At 44.1% G+C, this 18,169-nt stretch overlaps 1 protein-coding gene across 6 annotated transcripts in view; it reads left to right on the top strand.

The window, feature by feature from the left end:
- RNFT2 (ring finger protein, transmembrane 2) overlaps positions 1–17,131 on the top strand; it is a 33,854-nt gene extending 16,723 nt beyond the window's left edge. For 4 of the 6 annotated variants that reach the window (XM_068911228.1, XM_009674923.2, XM_009674921.2 and 1 more), the window contains exons 8-11: positions 5,852–6,001; positions 10,825–10,890; positions 11,938–12,039; positions 13,749–17,131. In XM_068911228.1, coding sequence (XP_068767329.1) covers positions 5,852–6,001; positions 10,825–10,890; positions 11,938–12,039; positions 13,749–13,883 — 453 coding nt within the window. In that variant the 3' untranslated portion in view covers positions 13,884–17,131. The remainder of the gene's footprint in view (positions 1–5,851; positions 6,002–10,824; positions 10,891–11,937; positions 12,040–13,748) is intronic. The other 2 variants (XR_011135114.1, XR_011135113.1) reach the window with 1 other exon arrangement.
- The last annotated feature ends 1,038 nt before the right edge of the window (positions 17,132–18,169 follow it).

Raw genomic sequence — 18,169 nt, 5'->3', positions numbered from 1 at the left:
GAAGGCAGTTTGATTTGGATCATTTGACTGAAGCAAGCTATCTTAAGGTACTATCTTACCATATGTCAGCTGATCTGTGATAACTTCATATATTCTGAGTCTGAAGCTAATAAGACATAATTTTGAACATTGCCAGCCCTTTTCTATGTTTGAATGGCATGTGAGCATGTACACAGTTACTTTGGTTATCACATCACCACCTGTTTCTGTCTCTGTGCACATCCATGTATAATTAGCCAGTTACTGAAAGGAGAATGAGCAGTTACTTACCTTACAAGGATTAGGATTATTCTGCAGCCTGCCTCCATCTTCTCTGCGTCAGAGCTCCCTACCTATGGGATACCATGGTCCAAAATCCTGGGGCCTAGCCTTTTTCACTCAGCAGACTGACCCTACATCCATCATGCACTGAGTTGTTTTGAGGATATGCAGCACAATTGACTTGTAGGTGTAGAAGGTTTGTGTTCCTCGAGCAACCAGCTCTTCTACACAAAGTGTTTGCATAGAACAGTCCATCTGAACAAGTCAGTCCCTCCAGATGCTAGGGAAGGAGAGCAAGCTGGAACAGCTTGCTGCTGCCACAGCAATTTCTCTAGGCCACAGCCTCCTCCAGAGAGCTCACATTAGAAGAGAGGGTGCCGGAGGGAGGTTATGTTAGTTGTGATGGCAGCAGCCTTTTTCTAATATCCCTGCAGCCCCTCTTTTGTCATAGGGCCACATATGTATCATTTAACAGGGAGAAGCTGGTGTATTACATTCTTCTGGTGTGAGGTCAGACAACAAGGTCTCTTGGAGCCTTTGAATCCTCAGAAAGCTGCTGACCAAAAATACAGAAGCATTTGCAAAACTCTTTGAGTGCTGCAAATGGGCACATAGATGATATGTTACAAAAAATATCCAGGTAAAGACAAAGATCTTCCTGTTCCATGGCTGTGCTCTTTTGTACTGTGTGATATGCAAGGTAATCTTAATCTTTTCGTAGAGTGTGGCTAAGGCAACGTTTCTAGAAAGGTGATAGTTATGGGTTCTTTTCCTTTCCTTGATAGATCCTCCTTGAGGATCACCTGGATGCTCTTGGGGAAGAACTCACTCAAATATATTTGCTCCTCTTAGACAACAGTCCTAGCCTTGTAGAGCCACAGTCTAGGAACCGTGTGATGGTTCTGCAAAGACTTTCTCATTGCAGGCTGGGACAGGTGAGTCCCAGTGACAGAAGTGTGGGATTTATTACTCAGGAAAGAAAAAGATTGACTGAAGTATAGGACTAGGTAATGAGGAACTGGGATTCTCTCCTGTCCTTCTCCCTAACACCCTTTGAAAGTCACTGCTATTAAACTTTTAAAAAGGGACTCATTGCTCTTAGATACCTTTCAAGTTTAACTGGCTAGTTTGAAACATCTGAAATGTGACCTTCAGAAATTACATGCACTGACATATCTCACATAGGGTGGGTTTTCTCATACATAACTAGTATGAAAAGCCTCATTCTCCCTGTTTCCGCCTTGGCGTTAGTCCTAATTAGTCTTGCATGGATTTGCACCAGCCCCCTCTGTGCCACAATCCTGTTTACTGCTCCTACCCAACACTTTCTTGCTTTGGCAACATGACCTGCAATCTCGGAAGAGCATGCTCTCCTCCCATCCAAATTGCCAGCAGGTCTCAAAAGTTTTCCTAGCATCTTCCTGTTTCAGAATATGTCCTAATGCTGCTGGCAGCAGAACAAGTGAGACTTGGAACTTCCCTTGAATGCTAATCACAACTTACAGTTGCCTCATTGCAACTTCTCTCACTTCTCTTACATCCCATTTTAATTACACTGTTTAAAAACTTAGCGTGTCTTTCTGTTTCCTTCTGTGGAGGCACACATGCACTGTTAGGCAAAGCCTTATGTCAAAAGAGATTACAAAGTCAATGCTTAGTTAGGATATGTGGGAATTAGCATTGCTTCTGCAACTGTTATTTGCTCCCCTTGGTGTGTGTATGTATTGTGATTTAGTTTAATTACATGATCCCATGTTATTTTTCTGTAACATTTCTTCATCCATCACCAAACAGGATATACTGTGCCCTGCAGATGAAACAAGGTGATGTACTGAAAGCTGTTGTATAAATTGAGAAGTTTATAGGGAATAAAGGGAATAAAGACAGACCATCAGAAAAAGAAGAATTTTCTGAAAGTTAAAGTTGAATGTTACGTTGGAGAATTGAATTCCATCCTTTTCTTTGCCAAATAGTTCCTATGTGAAGCTAGGAAAGTCATCTACAGCTGCAAACTGAAGTCAGTGACTTAACTTTTTAATGGTAACATGATCTATAAAATTAAGTGCTTTGTAAAAAGTCCAATCCCAGACATCTCAGTTTGGACTCCAAAAAATAAGTTACTTTTAACCTTGCTCTTCATATATCTCAAGGTTTCATTTAGAAAACGCAGATGATAGCTGCCTCTTACTTCAGCCAACAGAGTAAAAATAAGTTACTGTTAAAAATCTTATACTGTAGTGGTGATATCATAAAAAAGATTGAGGAAATGTTAGTAATTTTCTCCTCGGAGCAGAGTTGGAATAGCTTGAAGTGATAGGATGCAGATTTGACACCAATTAATGAGAATGTAATAGAATGCTAGTCACATACTTAACGAGTACCGCTCACTATGAAAAAATAGTACTTGTTCACATCATTAAAGACTACATAGTATTGTATATACAGAAGGAGAATTGAGATTGTATGGAAAGCCCGAATTCTGCTCCTCCCAAATGAATGCTTGACTTAAAATATAGGAACGGTCTTTTAATGTGGTAAAGGAAGTGGAAGAAGAGGGAGTCACTGAACGTAACAAAGCATTCTGGACAAAAGTAACCGGAGATTTCCCTGTGTGGCATGACGTGGCTCATCAGCAGAGTTGGTATAATTCGACCCACAGCACAGACCCTGGCCGCTTCTGCTCATGGAGCATTTGGTAGCAGTAGGCTGTCAGCTTTTACAAAAAACTGAGCCAACAGAGAAGGCAAGGTAAGATTGTGCTAGGGAGGTATGCCAATATTTGGATGTTTGGAGCCTGGTGCTTTCTGGTGGTTGTGGACCTCTGCCTTGTTACAGCCTGCTTCACCTCTCCTGTCTCCCCTCGTTCCTCTGCCTTGGCAGTGGTCAGTTCTCGGGCCTCGCCACCTTTCATCCCCAGCCCCATGCCCCTCCTCATCCTGATTTCTCTCTCCCACCTCCATCATCGCTACTCAGGCTTCATGTTCTTTTTTCATTGTAGTCAGGCTTAACTCCAGCCTGTTGCAAGCAAAGCAGAGACTCTGTTCCAGTGTCTGACTCTACCCCAACTAGGAGCTGTAATTTTAAGTGATATCCTGTATAGTCTCTGTGGTCCAGCACGGGGACACGCTCACTTGCTCTGTGGGGCTGGTTCCTGCACCATCCAGTCATGCACTGTGGCTGCAACAGGCTCACCACCGATAGCTTTCCTTGATTGTCACCACAGAGATCTGCTTATTCTATAGAGTGCGTTCAAGAGAAGATTCCCAGGTTTGTAAGCTGCCTAGATTTCCATAGATCTTTATGAAACAGGAAGAGATAAGTTACCCAACAGAGAGGCAGCCCTTGCATTATTTCAAGCTCTTGTTCCAAACCAGAGATCACAGGAGAAATAATTATATTCATGTTTAATTAACAATGATTTTTCCCAATCTTGGAAAATAGCTGAAATGCTTTAGCTGAAGCTTTCGGACAAAAATTCAGCTTGAGACAAGCATTTGGCCTGGAAAATTTCAACCCAGATAGCCAAAATGTAATAAAGCTGAAAAGCAGAAGACAGAACAGAGCACCGAGTGCATTTAGGAGAGAGGGGTGCTGCTTGCAATAAGTTGGTTTCAGAAGGCTAAATTTCACTGCTGAAGGTGCAGGGAATTCACCTTGTATTCTAAGCTTCTGTTTCAGGAGAAGGACCCCGCTTATTTCTGGCTCAGCCCTTTGTAGATAGTTCTGAATTTCCAGGCACTTTTTCCTGGTTAAAAAGGCGGCTGGTGTTGCACTCATGCAGGGCGGTGGCCTGGGGTCTCTGACAAGCCTTGCACCCTTTAACTGTAGCAGCAGTCCGCTGAAATTCTCTTCAGCTGTCCTTGCCGAGCTTCCCCCACCCTAGCTGTATTCACTGTAAGCTTATCAGCAGGCCTCTCTTACACGGTCAAGTGGATGGTGTTAATGGGCTGGGTGGGGGTATGCATCCATTAAAGCTGTTTCTGCACTCTTGTCAGGGTGTTAAGAAGTATTAGCTGCTAAGAAATCCTGATACCCTGCAGTTACCAATGAAAACTGAAGATTGGTATTAGACAACAGAAGGAAACTGTGGAAGCTTTGTATGGAATGGGGATTCTGTAGTTTAAAAAAAAAAAAAAAGTTTTTCATTTGCTGCAGGTGCATCTTACAGCCGCTCTGCCTCTTGTAGTTTGGCAGCCTGCCTGGACCTCGAGGGCTGCCTCTATGACCCACCTTTCCTTAAATCTAGCTGTGGGCTGTAGTGTTGCAGTGCCTCAAAAGCTTCTGCGGTAGAAGAATGAGTTTTACCAAGATTTCAGGCTTCAGAGAAAAGGACCACAGAATTGCCCCAAATGCTTGACAGAAACTCCTTCTGATGCAATAAGAAAAGCAGCACTGACTTGTCCCAGCACAGCCTGCTAGGAAAACAAGGCTGAAAAAAGTGCAAGTCTAGTGGGAGGAAGAAGTGAGAGAAAGCAAGCAGTTTGCTGCTGTTGGCTTGCTGGTAGCTTTCATCAGAGCTGGCTGCAGAGGGGGCAGAAAGCTGCCTGTGCAAAGGGAAGAAGCAACAGCATAGTCATTAGCAGCCTGCGACCCTCTGTCACAGGGGCTCCAAAAATAAATGATGATTGTATCGAAGCATGAGGCTGGAGAGAGCCCTCTGTGCTAATTTAATAAATTGCTTGCATTTAGGACCCCAGATTGTTGCTGTTACATTTCTGCTATGTGATGCCACCTGGGATTAACAAGGAGGAGGGGATGGGGAAGAAGAAGAAAGCAGCACCAGTCTGTTAGCAACCGCTGGTGTGACCTCACTCCTTGTCCCGAGGGATATGAGATCATGAGAATGCCAGAGCTCTCCGAAGGATTCGATTTGTTCGATGCAGCAGGATGGCCTGCCGAGTGATCTCATCGGAGACCCAGGGGAAGAGCGCTGGCTGTGGCTCTCCTCATGGCCTGTGGAGGACTTAATCCCCTCTTCAGGTCTCACCAGTTAGTGACTGACCTGTGATGACATCACTGATGACAAAGCTAATTGGGACAACACAGCAAAGTTAGGGGAATTTCCCCTCCTCCATCAAATAGGAGAATGTTGACATAAAACAAATCTTTTAGTCTGGATAACATCATTACAGCTTATGGCTAGTTCTGTGCTTGTAGCTTGTCCCAACCTATTACCCTGGCATCAGTTCTCCCTTTCAAACAGGGTGGGACAGAACGCAAGCAGTTCTTCATCAGCATGGGAGACCCTAAGTCAGATAAACTTAGGTAGCCAGCTTCCCAGTCCTTGTCTTAGGTGCTTTGAGTTAGCTTTTCCTACCATGTCATCTCTATGTCAATTGTTGCACCTAGCAGTTGTAGTAAGCCAGGAGGGAGCTGGTGTTACTTTGCAGGTGTCTTCCGTTGAAGGAAGGCTTTCTAACTGGAGTGAGCACCAGAAGGCAAGGACAGCTTTGGTGAAGCTTTACAGAAGGTGCAGCCCATTCTTTGGGGCTCTTTCTACAGCTTTAACTCCTGCATGTTCAAAATCCTCTCTTCATTTAGCTTCCTGATAGTGATAAAAATCACGTATCACTTTTTTTTTTTTTTACAGGGAAAGTTTTATTTGGTTATTGAAGAGCTGAGCCAGCTGTTCCGCTCTCTTGTCCCCATCCAGTTATGGTACAAATACATCATGGGAGATGATCCATCAAGCAGCTACTTCCTAGGTGGGATCCTGATCATCCTGTATAGCCTCTGCAAGGTGAGGAACACCTCATGAATAATCTGTTTCTGCCCTTGCTACAGCTCCCTGGCCAGAGCAAAAAGAAGAGCTGAGTGGAACAAGTATACCTTTTGACTATTGCCACTACCACCCAGAAAGGGAAGATGCAGCAAGTAGGGGCAGCATGTGCTTTAGTTGCCAAAAGCATTTTGCATCACCACTGTGTGGGCATTGAAAGCCACAGGAAGATCTATTACTGCTCATGCAGTGTTGCATCAGGTTGAAGAAGTTATTGCTGCTTCCTAGTGCCTTTCCAGAAAGGCTGGAAGAAAATGGGAGTCCTTGGAGCACTGATATCAGAAGCAAGGGGCTCAGCTGTCTAAGCTTCCAAATGCAGCACTGAAAGGAAGGTTGCAGTCAGTTCAGTGTTTCCCTCTGAACCTTCCTCTGTCTTTTGAGGCAGAATAGGTATTGTCACCCACAGTACCAAATACAGCAAGCAGAGCAGGGGACTTGAGTCCTACCTAGAGGAAATGGGTAGTTCTGGTGCAAATCTAGGTCCCAGTCTGGCTGATACAAGTCCAGTGTTCCAGTGATAGACAAATACAGTGAAAGTTTTCCTCAAAAAAAGCAAGTTAGAAGCACAATTTAAAAATTTGCATATACAATTGTCAGTGAAAGGCATGAGGTTTTTTTTTTAAGCAAGTCCTAAGTCTGAGGTCAATAAATAATTGCATGTTTTATGTAAATCAAAATGTATTTATAGTTGTATGTCGCCATACCTAGAAGCAAGAGCAGTAGCTGAGGCAAACAAAAGAAGCACCTGTGTTATGAATCCCTCTGAGGAAGGTGCCAAATGAGTCAAGTTTGCTGCAGCCCTGATGCTTGTCTCTGCCTAAGACAAAGGGGCTATAGGCTTGCAGAAGCAGACTGAAGTACTGGGAGAAAAGGGTATGTGTTTGAGCATCCTGGAGACAAGGTGAACTGACAGATTCCTGAACCATGCTATAGCTCTCATCTGAGGTCTAGCTGCAATTGCAGCTATACATTGTATAGAAGTGCATCAATGCAACCTCTGCTGTTGCAGAATTTATAACTTTTGTAGGCATGATAGAGAAAGTCACAGGAAGTAGGATGACTTGATCACAGCAGCTCTGCAGTCAAGCCAGAAACAGAGGGAACAGTGCCAGGCTAGAAGGAACACTGAGCCCACAGTGGTCCCCTGCATACTCATCCATTCTCTCAACTACACTTTGCCAGCTCTCTGAGCTAATGTGCGTTATAGTAGAGAGTTCAGTTTCCTGTTTCAAAGGTGTCATTGTCTGAGTCCTCTCTGGAGGAGAAAAATCCAACCCTGCATGTCTTTCTGGCCTTGTGAGGGTCAGAGATCCAGATCACAGTATAAAGACATTTCACGTGCTCTTTCCCATGTCCTTTCTTGTGAAAAGAGGGTAACACCTGAGGAAGGGGTGCTTACCTGCAGTCCTACATACAGTTTCTTGTGCCTGGAAGAGGCATCAAAGTGCCAAGAAGCAGCAAGGTGAGCAGAGCAGGCTCAGAGATGGTAACTAGGTTGAACCAAGAGTCCAGATCCTCAGACAAGGTCATAGGAATGCAGCAAGCATGAGGTTAAACCAGGAAGTCATTCTGCAGGTCAGGATCAGATCTGGCAAGGGCAGCATAGGTCAGACAGTCCAAAAATTGCTGAGTAGGTCTATAGCAATGAAGGAGACTCAGGATAAAGCTGTGAATTCAGTCCCCAGTTTGGGGCCCAGATTAATAGAAGCTATGACTAGGCACAGGTGTGGCTGTTCCTGAGCTGGAGGCCAGGCACTCCTATAGCATAACTTAGGCAGGAAGTAAAGGCTCAGGACTGAGTTTAAACAGGGCTCCTAGACCCATGGGCAGGGTGTGTGGGTGGAGACCCCAGGTGAGGCTGGTCTGGCCAAGTACATTAAGGCTTATTAATGTGCTGCCCTGACCTGAAGGAGTAAGTAGTTCTTTAGGGAGTAGCTTGATGTTGTGTAGTGATAATTTTGGTTGAAAAAACAACCTCATCTTGAAAAGTTCACCTGATCTGTTATTTAGAAGTTGTATGAAGAGAGGAGAACTATCTAGTGGCCTTGGCTGTGACTTAGAATCAGGAGCGTAGGACACGCTTGTGTGAAAGTGACTTGGCTGCTGTTTACACCTTTAATATACATGTTCCTTCCTCTAATTCATGCAGTTCATCAGAGGTGTAAATGGATGGACAGACATACTGAAAAGTGATAGGTCCAGGAAGCTGTCCCGGGTCATTGTGTGGCAACTTCCCAGTGCCACAGCTGTGTTCAGGTGAGGATTAGACCTCTATGTTTTGGTGGCTTTGCTTGGAAGTGAGGGAGAAAAGCAGGAGCACACTCTTCCAATACAGATCGTGAAATGCTAGGTGCAGGTATCCCATTTACAATCGCAAGAGTTGCAAGTATAATTCCTTGCCTGAGATACTGAAAGTATACCCAAAGGAGTCCACGTTAGCAAAGCCACAAACCACATTAAAAAAAACCACAGAAGCCAATTTGGCACTCAGACCTTCTGTGCTCCTGGCAAAAATCCAGGCCTCACACTGGGCTGCAACCCCTCTCTCTATTCAAAGGGCAGGTTCAACTTTCAGAAGATTGTATATAGCGCAGCCAGTGGGGGCCATCTTGGTGTCCCTATGTGGACTGTGCAAGCATAGCACAGTCTGATTTTGGCAAAGAAATCCCAGATGTTAATAAGTTAGGGCATCGGGTCTTTTTTTTCCCCCGCTTTGAACAGAAGCATCCTGCTGAGGGTAAGAGTGATATTGGGGAAAAAATTGGCCGAGTAGTGTAACAGTAGGTTTTTGCTTTGCCTCAGCAGGGACTGTGAGTTGAACCCTATCTCAGTCACTGGAAGAGTTTGAAGGGGTTTGATGGTGGCAATTTTACAGCTGATCTTCCATTGGCTTGATGGAAGCTGATCTTCCATTGGCTTGAAGAGAGCACTGACTAGCTGTGAACCTGATTGTTGCAATCCTATTGCTAGAAAGATGGCTGATGCAACATGGACTTCAGTAGGTGGGGAGGCAAACTGGCAGCAAATAGATTACTGAAACATGCATCTCTAGGGGTACAGGAAACTCCAGAAGTAAAAAGGTGGGGAGGGGGAATGGACTGAGAGAATAGGAGTCATCAGAGCCAGAGAAAAAGCGTTAGAAGTCACATTAATAAGCATCCAGGAAAAGCTGTGAATTGGACTGTGGGAGAGAGCTGATCCATATCCTTGTTAGTAACTAAAATATCTGTAGCAGGCTGCAGTCTCAAGTGCTAGTTGCTGACTGGAAGCATTACTGGAAGGACCCTGGGAGCCTTTTTACATGCTGACTGGAAGCATTACTGGTGCTTTCATTTGATTCCATATCAATTGCATGATGATCTCATTGACATTCCCTGCAGTGAGCCCACTTAATCATTCTAACAAAAAAAATAGAAAGCCAATTTGAGGCATTTTGGTGCCGACATAGTGCTAGTCCACTACAGCTCTGCGTATTCTGCATCGCACCTTCCCCTGCCCTCCTGGCCGCTTCTCACCCTTAGAAATGAAAGGTCCTGTTATGTCATCTGGCCCCTCTCCTAACTAATGCAGAGCTGTTCCTCTGTTCTTTGCACAACCATTTCTTTACACTTGCCTAGTTCTTAGTGTGTCCCACCAGCAGGTAAGGAAGATGAAGCTGACATACCAAATTAGGTTTTGAAGTTGTTTTCCTTTTGTTAGTTGTACCGTGTCTTCACTTTAAGAATGCTGAATATCTCCTCTCTTGCCTCTCTGCTGAGCATCTTGATATTTGTAGGCAGTTTAACATCTTTCCCCCCCCACCCCGCCCCGCTTCTGTGCTGCTTAGCTAAGTTGTAAATATTTACATGTCTTGTAGTCTCTTTTCATAAGTCATTTTCTGCAGCCTCATTTTCTGCAGCCTCATTTTCTGCCCTGCTCTGAACTGCTCTTAGTCCAGAGCCCAGAATGATCACTGCTCTTCAGATGCAGTTACATCATGTTTGCCAGGCAATTGAGGGAGGGGGAAGGAAAAGGACCTGGTGTTGTGCCTGCCTTTGGCCGTCTTTGGGCATGTGCAGGTACCAAGATGCAGGATCCCTTCCCAGCATTTGAAGTTTCTCACTCTTTGAGCAGATGGGAGCAACTTGGCCTTACTCCTTCTCTCTCCTCAGGCCTTTCTTCTCTTGGTAGTATTTAATCACAGCACTCTACTAAATCACTCTCTGCAGAAGGACAGGCAATTCCCACTCCTTCTCTCCTAATATCATCTGGACCCTGTAGTGTCAGGCTGTGTGGCAGATCCTCACTGCCCTGGAAATCCCCCTTTTCCCCAGAGGCTCAGAAAAGCAGTTTTCTCTCTCTTCTATGTAAAAAGCCTGCCCTTCCTTCCCTCTCTCTCAAGCGAGCTGCAGGGTTTTCTAGCCTCACTTCTGGGCTTCTCAGGTGCTCCGTTCCCAGGGTGAGAATGGGTCCATTTTAGCCCTCTTCTACCTAGTGGGGACAGGCAGCTTACCCTATCCCAACTCCCTAATTGCTGCCTCCCTTTCTGTTGTGTAAAGTCCCTGACTTGCAGCCTGTTGTTACCAGGGTTTTTGGCTACCCTGCTGCACTGTCAGTTCACATTTATTACACATCTCTTGATCACCATGAAATCTTTTTTGGCACTGTTGTTGTCTAGGCTCTTTGTTCCCTCCAAGTATCCATTTGGAGAAACTGGGCCACAGGTTTCCTGAGTTTCTGGACTGTATGCACATGCACACACACATTTTGTAAAAAGTGTCTGAAATTGAATGTCTTTATTGCAGTCTTTTGACATCTGTGGTCGTGTGGGAAGTGTCCGGAAGGCACTGAAAGTCCTTTGCACCGCACAGGTAAGTAGACACATGTGTTAGGCCAGTATCGTAGGTGGAATCTTGTTAGTAATGAATGATGGGGTTGATAATTGCTCAGCACATCAGGATCATCAAAGAAAATAACTTTCTCAGCCCATGGCTGAGAAAAGCTAGTATCTCTTGTCCAGGGTGTTAGGAACCTTTTCTGATATCTGCCCTGTCCCGGCAGTGGTAACGCTGGTCTGTTTTGTCCGATTGGAAGCCCTGTGTAATATGGATTAATCCACTGATGCCAAAACCTTAAGAAGCTGATAAAACTTTGAACTGTGGAGTGTAAGAGAGACTTTAAATAGAGATATGTTGTGCCTGATGTGCAGTGGTATTAAAATAAATAGATACTACAGCATGCAGAAATTGTCCCAGGCATGGCATTATACAGTAGTGAGATTTAGATCTCTTGTAGTGAAATACTGTGATCTATATTTCAGAGCAGTAAAGCCCAAGACTGTAGAGGGAAAAAACAGAACATCATCACAGTTCGTTAGAGCTTGACTTGCTTATTCTGTGGGCTTCGGTTGGTCATTTTTCCTCGGCATGTTTCCGTTTTCCCTATTACTACTACAACAGGAAAAGCAACATTTACCTTCCACTTATTTTTTAAAAAATAAGTGAGAAGCCTCTGGGTGCTGCTGCTGTTATCCTTTCTTCTATTGTCTAACTTGCTAATAATAATAATACCTCCCACCATCTAAACACCTCTGCAAATGATGCTGAATTAATCCTTTCAGCTCCCTGTTGAGCTCATTAAATTTCATTATCATTGCTCCACAAGTGGAGGCACTAAAAGGTGGAGTTAGCTCGAGGGGAAAACAAAACAGAGATCGCAGAACTCCAGACTCCCCACGTTCTGTGCGCTGGTCCCCAAATCATCCTTTCCTGTACGCAGTGACATAACACCGGCCTGCTTCCCAGGCAATGCAGGGAATCTAGGGGTGAAAAGCAGTGTCTATGCATATGCTCAGCCAGAAACCAGGTTATCTTTAAACCCTTTAACAGGAGTGTGTTTTTTTCCCCTCTGCTTAACAGACCTATGGAGTTCGTGCTACCAGCCAGCAGTGCAGTGAGGCAGGTGATATCTGTGCCATTTGCCAGGCAGAATTCAGGGAACCCTTGATCCTCATGTGCCAGGTAAGTACCCCATGTTCCCACATCAGGTGCCCCTGTTGGCGTATACTTGCTTAATCTCTGCAGCTGGGGAGCGGCACGGTTAGCCTAGGCACTTATAAAATCATCTGCTGGGTCTTGGTCTAACTCCTAGTGGATATTTATTGCCTTCTTCCAGTCAGCCAATGATTCATGATAGCTGAGCCATAGGAACTTAGCGCTGTAGAGTCTGATCATAGCTACTGAGATGGAAAAGACCAGCCTTGTAGTCCAGGGACTGCCAATTGGCAGTCCAGAGCTTGGATCTAGAGTGCAAGGCATTTTTATCTGACCCTTGGGGATACTGGCTAGTCAACAGGCCAGCCAAATTATGAGCATTACTCTAAGCGCTGTTAAGAGGGGCGTAGATCCAGAATGAGCCTGATAGGGTGCATTAAGACAGGTGCAGCACCATGCAGTCATGGCTGGATTGGTCTGGCCTCTGAACACCTGGCCAGGAATAAAAGTAGCTCTCCTGCATATAGAAGTTACCCCTGCCAGTACGTGGGAATTGTTCCGTTTCTCATTTTGTAAGCCCTGAGAAAAAAAACAAAAGCTTAAGAATGGCATGCTCTGAGTAATACAGTATTCCCAATCTGGTGCTGCTAAAACCCTTCAAACGCACCGTACTGCCATGTGTTTTGTTCATATATCAGAGGCTGGCTGAAGGCACTGCTTAGCTGTGAGAGAGACTGGTGATGCTTCCCCAAGATTGTCTTTCCAGTTCCCACCAGAATTGGATTGGGATATATGCTCTCTTATGATGTCAAAATAAAGCTCTAGAGCCCTTTTTTGAAGAGCTTCAACATTCCCATGCTTTGGAGCAGGGGTATCCAATTCAAGCGGGTAGGTAGCCTGTGCATCGTGCATGTGCCTCTAGGTGTTCCTGTGAACACCTGTGCAGATGCTGTCAAGCTGTAAGCTTGCAGCTGAAAGCCCCATGTCTTTCTGTGTGCTAATCAGAGTCAAGATTTTGACGGCTAACATTTCTGCCAAGTCCACGTGTGCCGAGGAGGCCTCAGCTTCTTATAGCTTCTAGTACTCCATTCTTCTCCCTATTCCTGCTCTTCCAGTCTAGGGCTGAATGGGATTGAGTGCTGGACTGTCATCCATCCTGATCTCTCTGTTAGCATCCAAGGCAGGCTGGAGGGAGAATCCTGTTGGGGCTTAGGGTGGAAATGAGGGGAGAAGGTAAGGTGTGAAAGCTGACAGTACAGAGAAGGGGGAACTGGGACAGTAGAAGCTACTGACTTCTGCGCGATATGAGCAGAAAGAGGCAAGTGCAGTAAGGAGTGGGGAGAGGAAAGGGAACTGTCTGAGCTAAGTAAAGCTTTGTAAAACAAGCCAGGGATGTGAGGCGTGCGTGGCATGGAAAAAGAGTAAAAAAAAGGTTAGAGTGACAGCCTGTTACTGCTCTCAACTACTCTGTTAGTTCAGCTATCCCAGGCCTTTTTCACATTTCTTTCTGTTGCTGTATGAAGAAACAGAGTAACATGTTATTACCTTTGGGAAACTGATGTACTAGTAATATTGGGATTTATTTTTCATATCAGCTGAGTGTTGCTGATCAGCTGCACTGTCTACCTGAACTCGAATGGTTTCTTGCTCCCATGGCTGTCTGGCTGAGAGTGTACACTTAGAAACAGGACTGGATCTCCTGTCCTCATTGTGATGATGCTCTTTTGTCTCCACAGCATGTGTTTTGTGAAGAATGCCTCTGCCTCTGGTTTGACAGGGAGAAGACCTGTCCTCTTTGTCGTTCTGTCACAGTAGACACCCTGCGTTGCTGGAAAGACGGCACCACCTCTGCTCATTTCCAGGTGTATTAAAACCAATGCATACCAACACATGGAATGACATGTGCGGAGACAAGAAAAAGCTGGAAAATCTTTTGATGTCTCATACACCTATTTAGTTGCCTGTGGACTTGTTGTCTTGGTCTTTCTCCCAGCTCTGCTTCTCCAGCAACCAGTGAAACAATTGTTACTAGTCAGAAACATTATCCTGAAAGGCGAGAAAGATATGTTTTATGTTGTGGCAACCTCCGTGGCTAAGCTAGATTTTTTCTTGAACATACATGTTATAAACTGCCTAGAATGTTTCCTTTTTTTCTGTCCTTTTAGTATAGGTAAATGTTGCATGTCTAAGTAAAGCATGCTGTGAATTCACCATTGCATGTATATAACCTGGTACACTGGAAAAAAGGCTGTCCTCTGGCTCAAACTGCAGGTGAGATTTTTCACATTAAATCATCGCCACAACTTCCTTGAAGTTGTCACTTGACAAAGTTACGTTATTGCTGTTATATTACCTGTGAGAACTCTTCCAAAAACAGTGCTTCAGAGCCACATGTCCAAAAATCTATTTGGGGGTTGGAGAACATCATTTCCCAGGAGCCTTGTTTTTGCATTTGATTCTAGAAATTGTATGTGTTGTCATCTTAATTGAATCTCAAGGAACTTGGGAAAGACCATGTTAGTGAGCCTAGAACTGACACTTGCTTATCTCGGGAACGTTTTTCTTCTAATTTTCGTGGTCAGACTTTCTGATTTCCTAGCCTATGGGAGAGCAGTGGGAGGCAGGGAGAGGTTAAAGTCAAATTCGATTTGACTAGGTGAGAAGTTAACGTCCTAACCAAACCATATCGCAAATTCGGGTATCTCTGCAGCATGGTCCTCAGCACAGCCCTTGAGGCAAGGCTTGCTGGCTTTAAAATACAGTGCCGTTCCACATCCAGGACCTGCCTGGGACCAGAAAAATTGTGCTAATGCAGCACTGCGCCCATATAGCATTGTTGATACCAGAAATGCTGGGGCATCAGGATACAGGCCCCCCTGGAGAGACTGGATTTAGTAAGACTTACTAGCTTGAGGACAGCATTATACAGAAGCAGCTGCATTGCTTCAGGAGCCAGCTTGGTTTATATACAAGCTGGATAATCCACCTGTGATGGTGGAGACTTGATTGTTAACACCTCTGCTTCAGAAAAGGCTCTTTGAGGAGATGCCTTGTATTGTTAACAGGCAAATTAACATACTGCATATCCTAAGAGGAAGTGATTGCTGCTATTTCCATCTCTGCTGAGGGTGACACTTGCATGCAAATGGAGTTGCTGTTTCTTCCACTGGAGCCTTCTCTTTCACTAAACAACCTCTGCTTTTTGCTGTACGCCCAGAGAAAGTGCCTCATTAGGCAATTGTGGCATCTTCCATGCTCATTACTATGGAAATGGCCGTAAGGTTACAATCCCACTTGAGTGGATAATCAGGAAGAACTGTACCTGGGGGAAATGAGCCTATGTGTATGTACTGGCTGCCACCTTCCCCTCCTGCTGTGAAGCTCCACAGAGAGAAGAATTAAAGCAAACAGGAGCTAATGGTAACAGGATTAAGGCTCAGCATTTCTTTGGAAATAATAGTTAAGTATGACTAGAGGAGAAATGATGAGAGGCAGTGCCTGAGCAAGGAAGATAGTCCAAATCTGGCTTGAGAGACATGAGGAAGTAGAGAGGAGGAAAAGCTTTACTTTCCAAAGTAAAAGTGATGTGATTCTTCTCAAATGAATCCTGTGAAAGTGGGAAACTAAGCCAAGGAATCTAGCAGCTCTGGTGTGAAGAGCCTTCATGGGGTGGGGGAGAGAGTTCAGTAAGGAATGTAGAAAGATTTTTGGTGGACATAAAAATGTTATGTATGATAGTCTAGTATAGTTGTCAGGAAAAGGGCAAATTACTGAATCTGCCAGCAGGCAGACTCAAATTTATTATGAAAAGGGCCAGCCTCAGTTCTCAGTGCAATGCCAATTAATTAAAGGATTGGTGGTATCTGCTTTCAAAGTGTTTGAAAAGACATTTTTAATTCTGATCTTTTTCTGAATGTTCCTGCAAAATGTATTTGGAGAAGTGTATAAAAAAGTCAATATGAGCCTGAAACTACAGATAGCATTTGATACACTGGTTCAAAATCATTACTTTTTTGGTTGGTGAGAAAGGAGGAAGCTAATCAAACAGAAAGTATGGGGAAGAATTTTTTTTCTGACCTTACAGTCCTCCTTTTTCTTTACATGTTTTTCTTTATTGACTGTTCTTTCCCAGTTGGCAATCTGAGTAAGAAAGAAGGGGCTAGCATCATCACAAAGCTGAAATGTTCCGCTTCAGCCCAAACACTCGGAAAGAACATGGGGTAAGACTTCATGCTTGGGTGCTTTGGTACACATGGAAGAATCCCTGCACTGGCATCATAGTTTGCTAGAGAACTTCTGCTCCTTAATTTTTATTTTGCCTGATTTCAAGGGTCCCGTCTTTATTTTTACTTTCCCCCTCTAATGTAAGGCAGTATTTCGGTTCTTATGCAGATGTCTGGCTGCCCCTCTGGTGATGTGTTTCCATGGTATCTGCCACCTGTGTGCCTGTAACCCACCGCAATCCTCTATTGTCCTATTATAACAGAAACCCGTGAAAGTTGCTGTTTGGGTATCCTTGGAGACTGAAAGCCTCTTGCTGTTTGAACCAGGTACATCACTGACAAAACGCAGCGATGCGATTTTCTGTGTGTTCGGCCTTCGTTGCAGGAAGAGCCTGTATCGGAGAGTGCATGGGTGCCTGAGTCTCTGGACCATCCAGTGCTCCACATCTCTGTTAAGATTAATCAGCTGAATATAAGGTGAAATTTTGTGCTGTGGACATTTATTGGAAGCATAACAAAGATCAGCTTAATTCCTGTAAGACTGAATAATTTCCTACAGGCCACTATTACACAGCTGTTAGATTAAAACAACATCCTTCCGTCCCTCTTCTGGGCTGGGCACTGTGCGAGTCACAGCTCTGTGCTGTTATAGTCTGTCATACCGTTCCCTCTCAGTTAAGTCGTGGTGATGATTTTGTGGGGCTGAATAATTGTGCCCTCTCCTCAAACATGACATTTAGACCAGAAAACCTACAGGGAGGCGACTTCTGCTCCAGTGCCACCTGATGAAAAACTTCTATTGGTTTCCATGGGAAAAGGATCAGAGTTGTGGAAGGATATTGTTATCTCTATTTTTAGAGAGAAAATAAAAACCGATGTTTGTTTTCCCCAGTGAACAGTTATTTTTCTTTTTTTTTTTTAATAAAGTCATTATAAATATGTACAAAGAGTCTCAGCATATGAAATTCCTTTTACAAAAGAGAGAAGCCACATCCAATGATAAACAAGAGCCTTTGTGAGCTTGTTGTATCAGCAGTGAGTTATGCTTTGCCCTTGCTTTGGTGAGGGAGGAAACTTGCACAGTGACTCTGCAAAAGTTTACATTCAGATAGAACTAAATCGATAATGTGCAAGGAATTGTGTATTCACTGCATTTCATCTAATTTATTCCATTAGCAATGCATCTGGGAGCAGACTGGAAAATTTTCAAATGTCCTCGGGATTTAGGGTGATGGGAAGGTTTCTTCTTGTGATAAACTGTGGTCTTGAAATTGATTGGAAAGATTTTGCTGTGAATATCCATGAAAACCAAACCCCAGTGTAGCTGGTTTTGCTCTCTACTGAAGTGGCATGCGTAATTAATAATGCAGTATGGATGGAGATTGACAGTTCAATACCCAGATGCTTTCAGTGAATATTTGTCAAGCTCCAAGTCACTTTATGTAAATATTAAAAAACTTGTGAAATTCAAGTACTCAAATAGTCATGCAGAGTGAACACAGAAGAAGCGTGATCACAGTTAAATCAAAATTCACTCTTGTATTCAAATAAATAGTTAGAAAAAAATATTCTGCTATTTTCTATTTTGTAGTTTTAAATTTCTCTTGCAGATGGGGAATGCAGATTCTGCAGCTTTGACTCTTAACAGTCAGCTTTTTCCCACAGCTGTTAATGGCAGCACTGATGTTTGGAAGACCTGAGTTTGGGAGTGCGCTTGGGGTATAGGCTGATGGAGGTTCTTCACAGGCAGATGGAGCGTGAGTCAAGCCAGTAGGATGGACAAAGGGAAGAGGCACAAAAGTGTCTTTTGCTGGGGAGAGGGGTGTGCCTGTACTATGAGTAAAGATATCCTTTTAAATATAATGGTCGTCTTCAGACCGGGACAGAATTGGAAAAGGAAGGTAGAAGCCACATGCGCAGATTCCTCTCCTCCA

The sequence above is a fragment of the Struthio camelus genome, chromosome 17 (genome assembly GCF_040807025.1).
Source record: "Struthio camelus isolate bStrCam1 chromosome 17, bStrCam1.hap1, whole genome shotgun sequence".
In the NCBI taxonomy this organism is placed as follows: Eukaryota; Metazoa; Chordata; class Aves; order Struthioniformes; family Struthionidae; genus Struthio; species Struthio camelus.
This window is presented reverse-complemented; position numbering and strand designations above follow the sequence as displayed.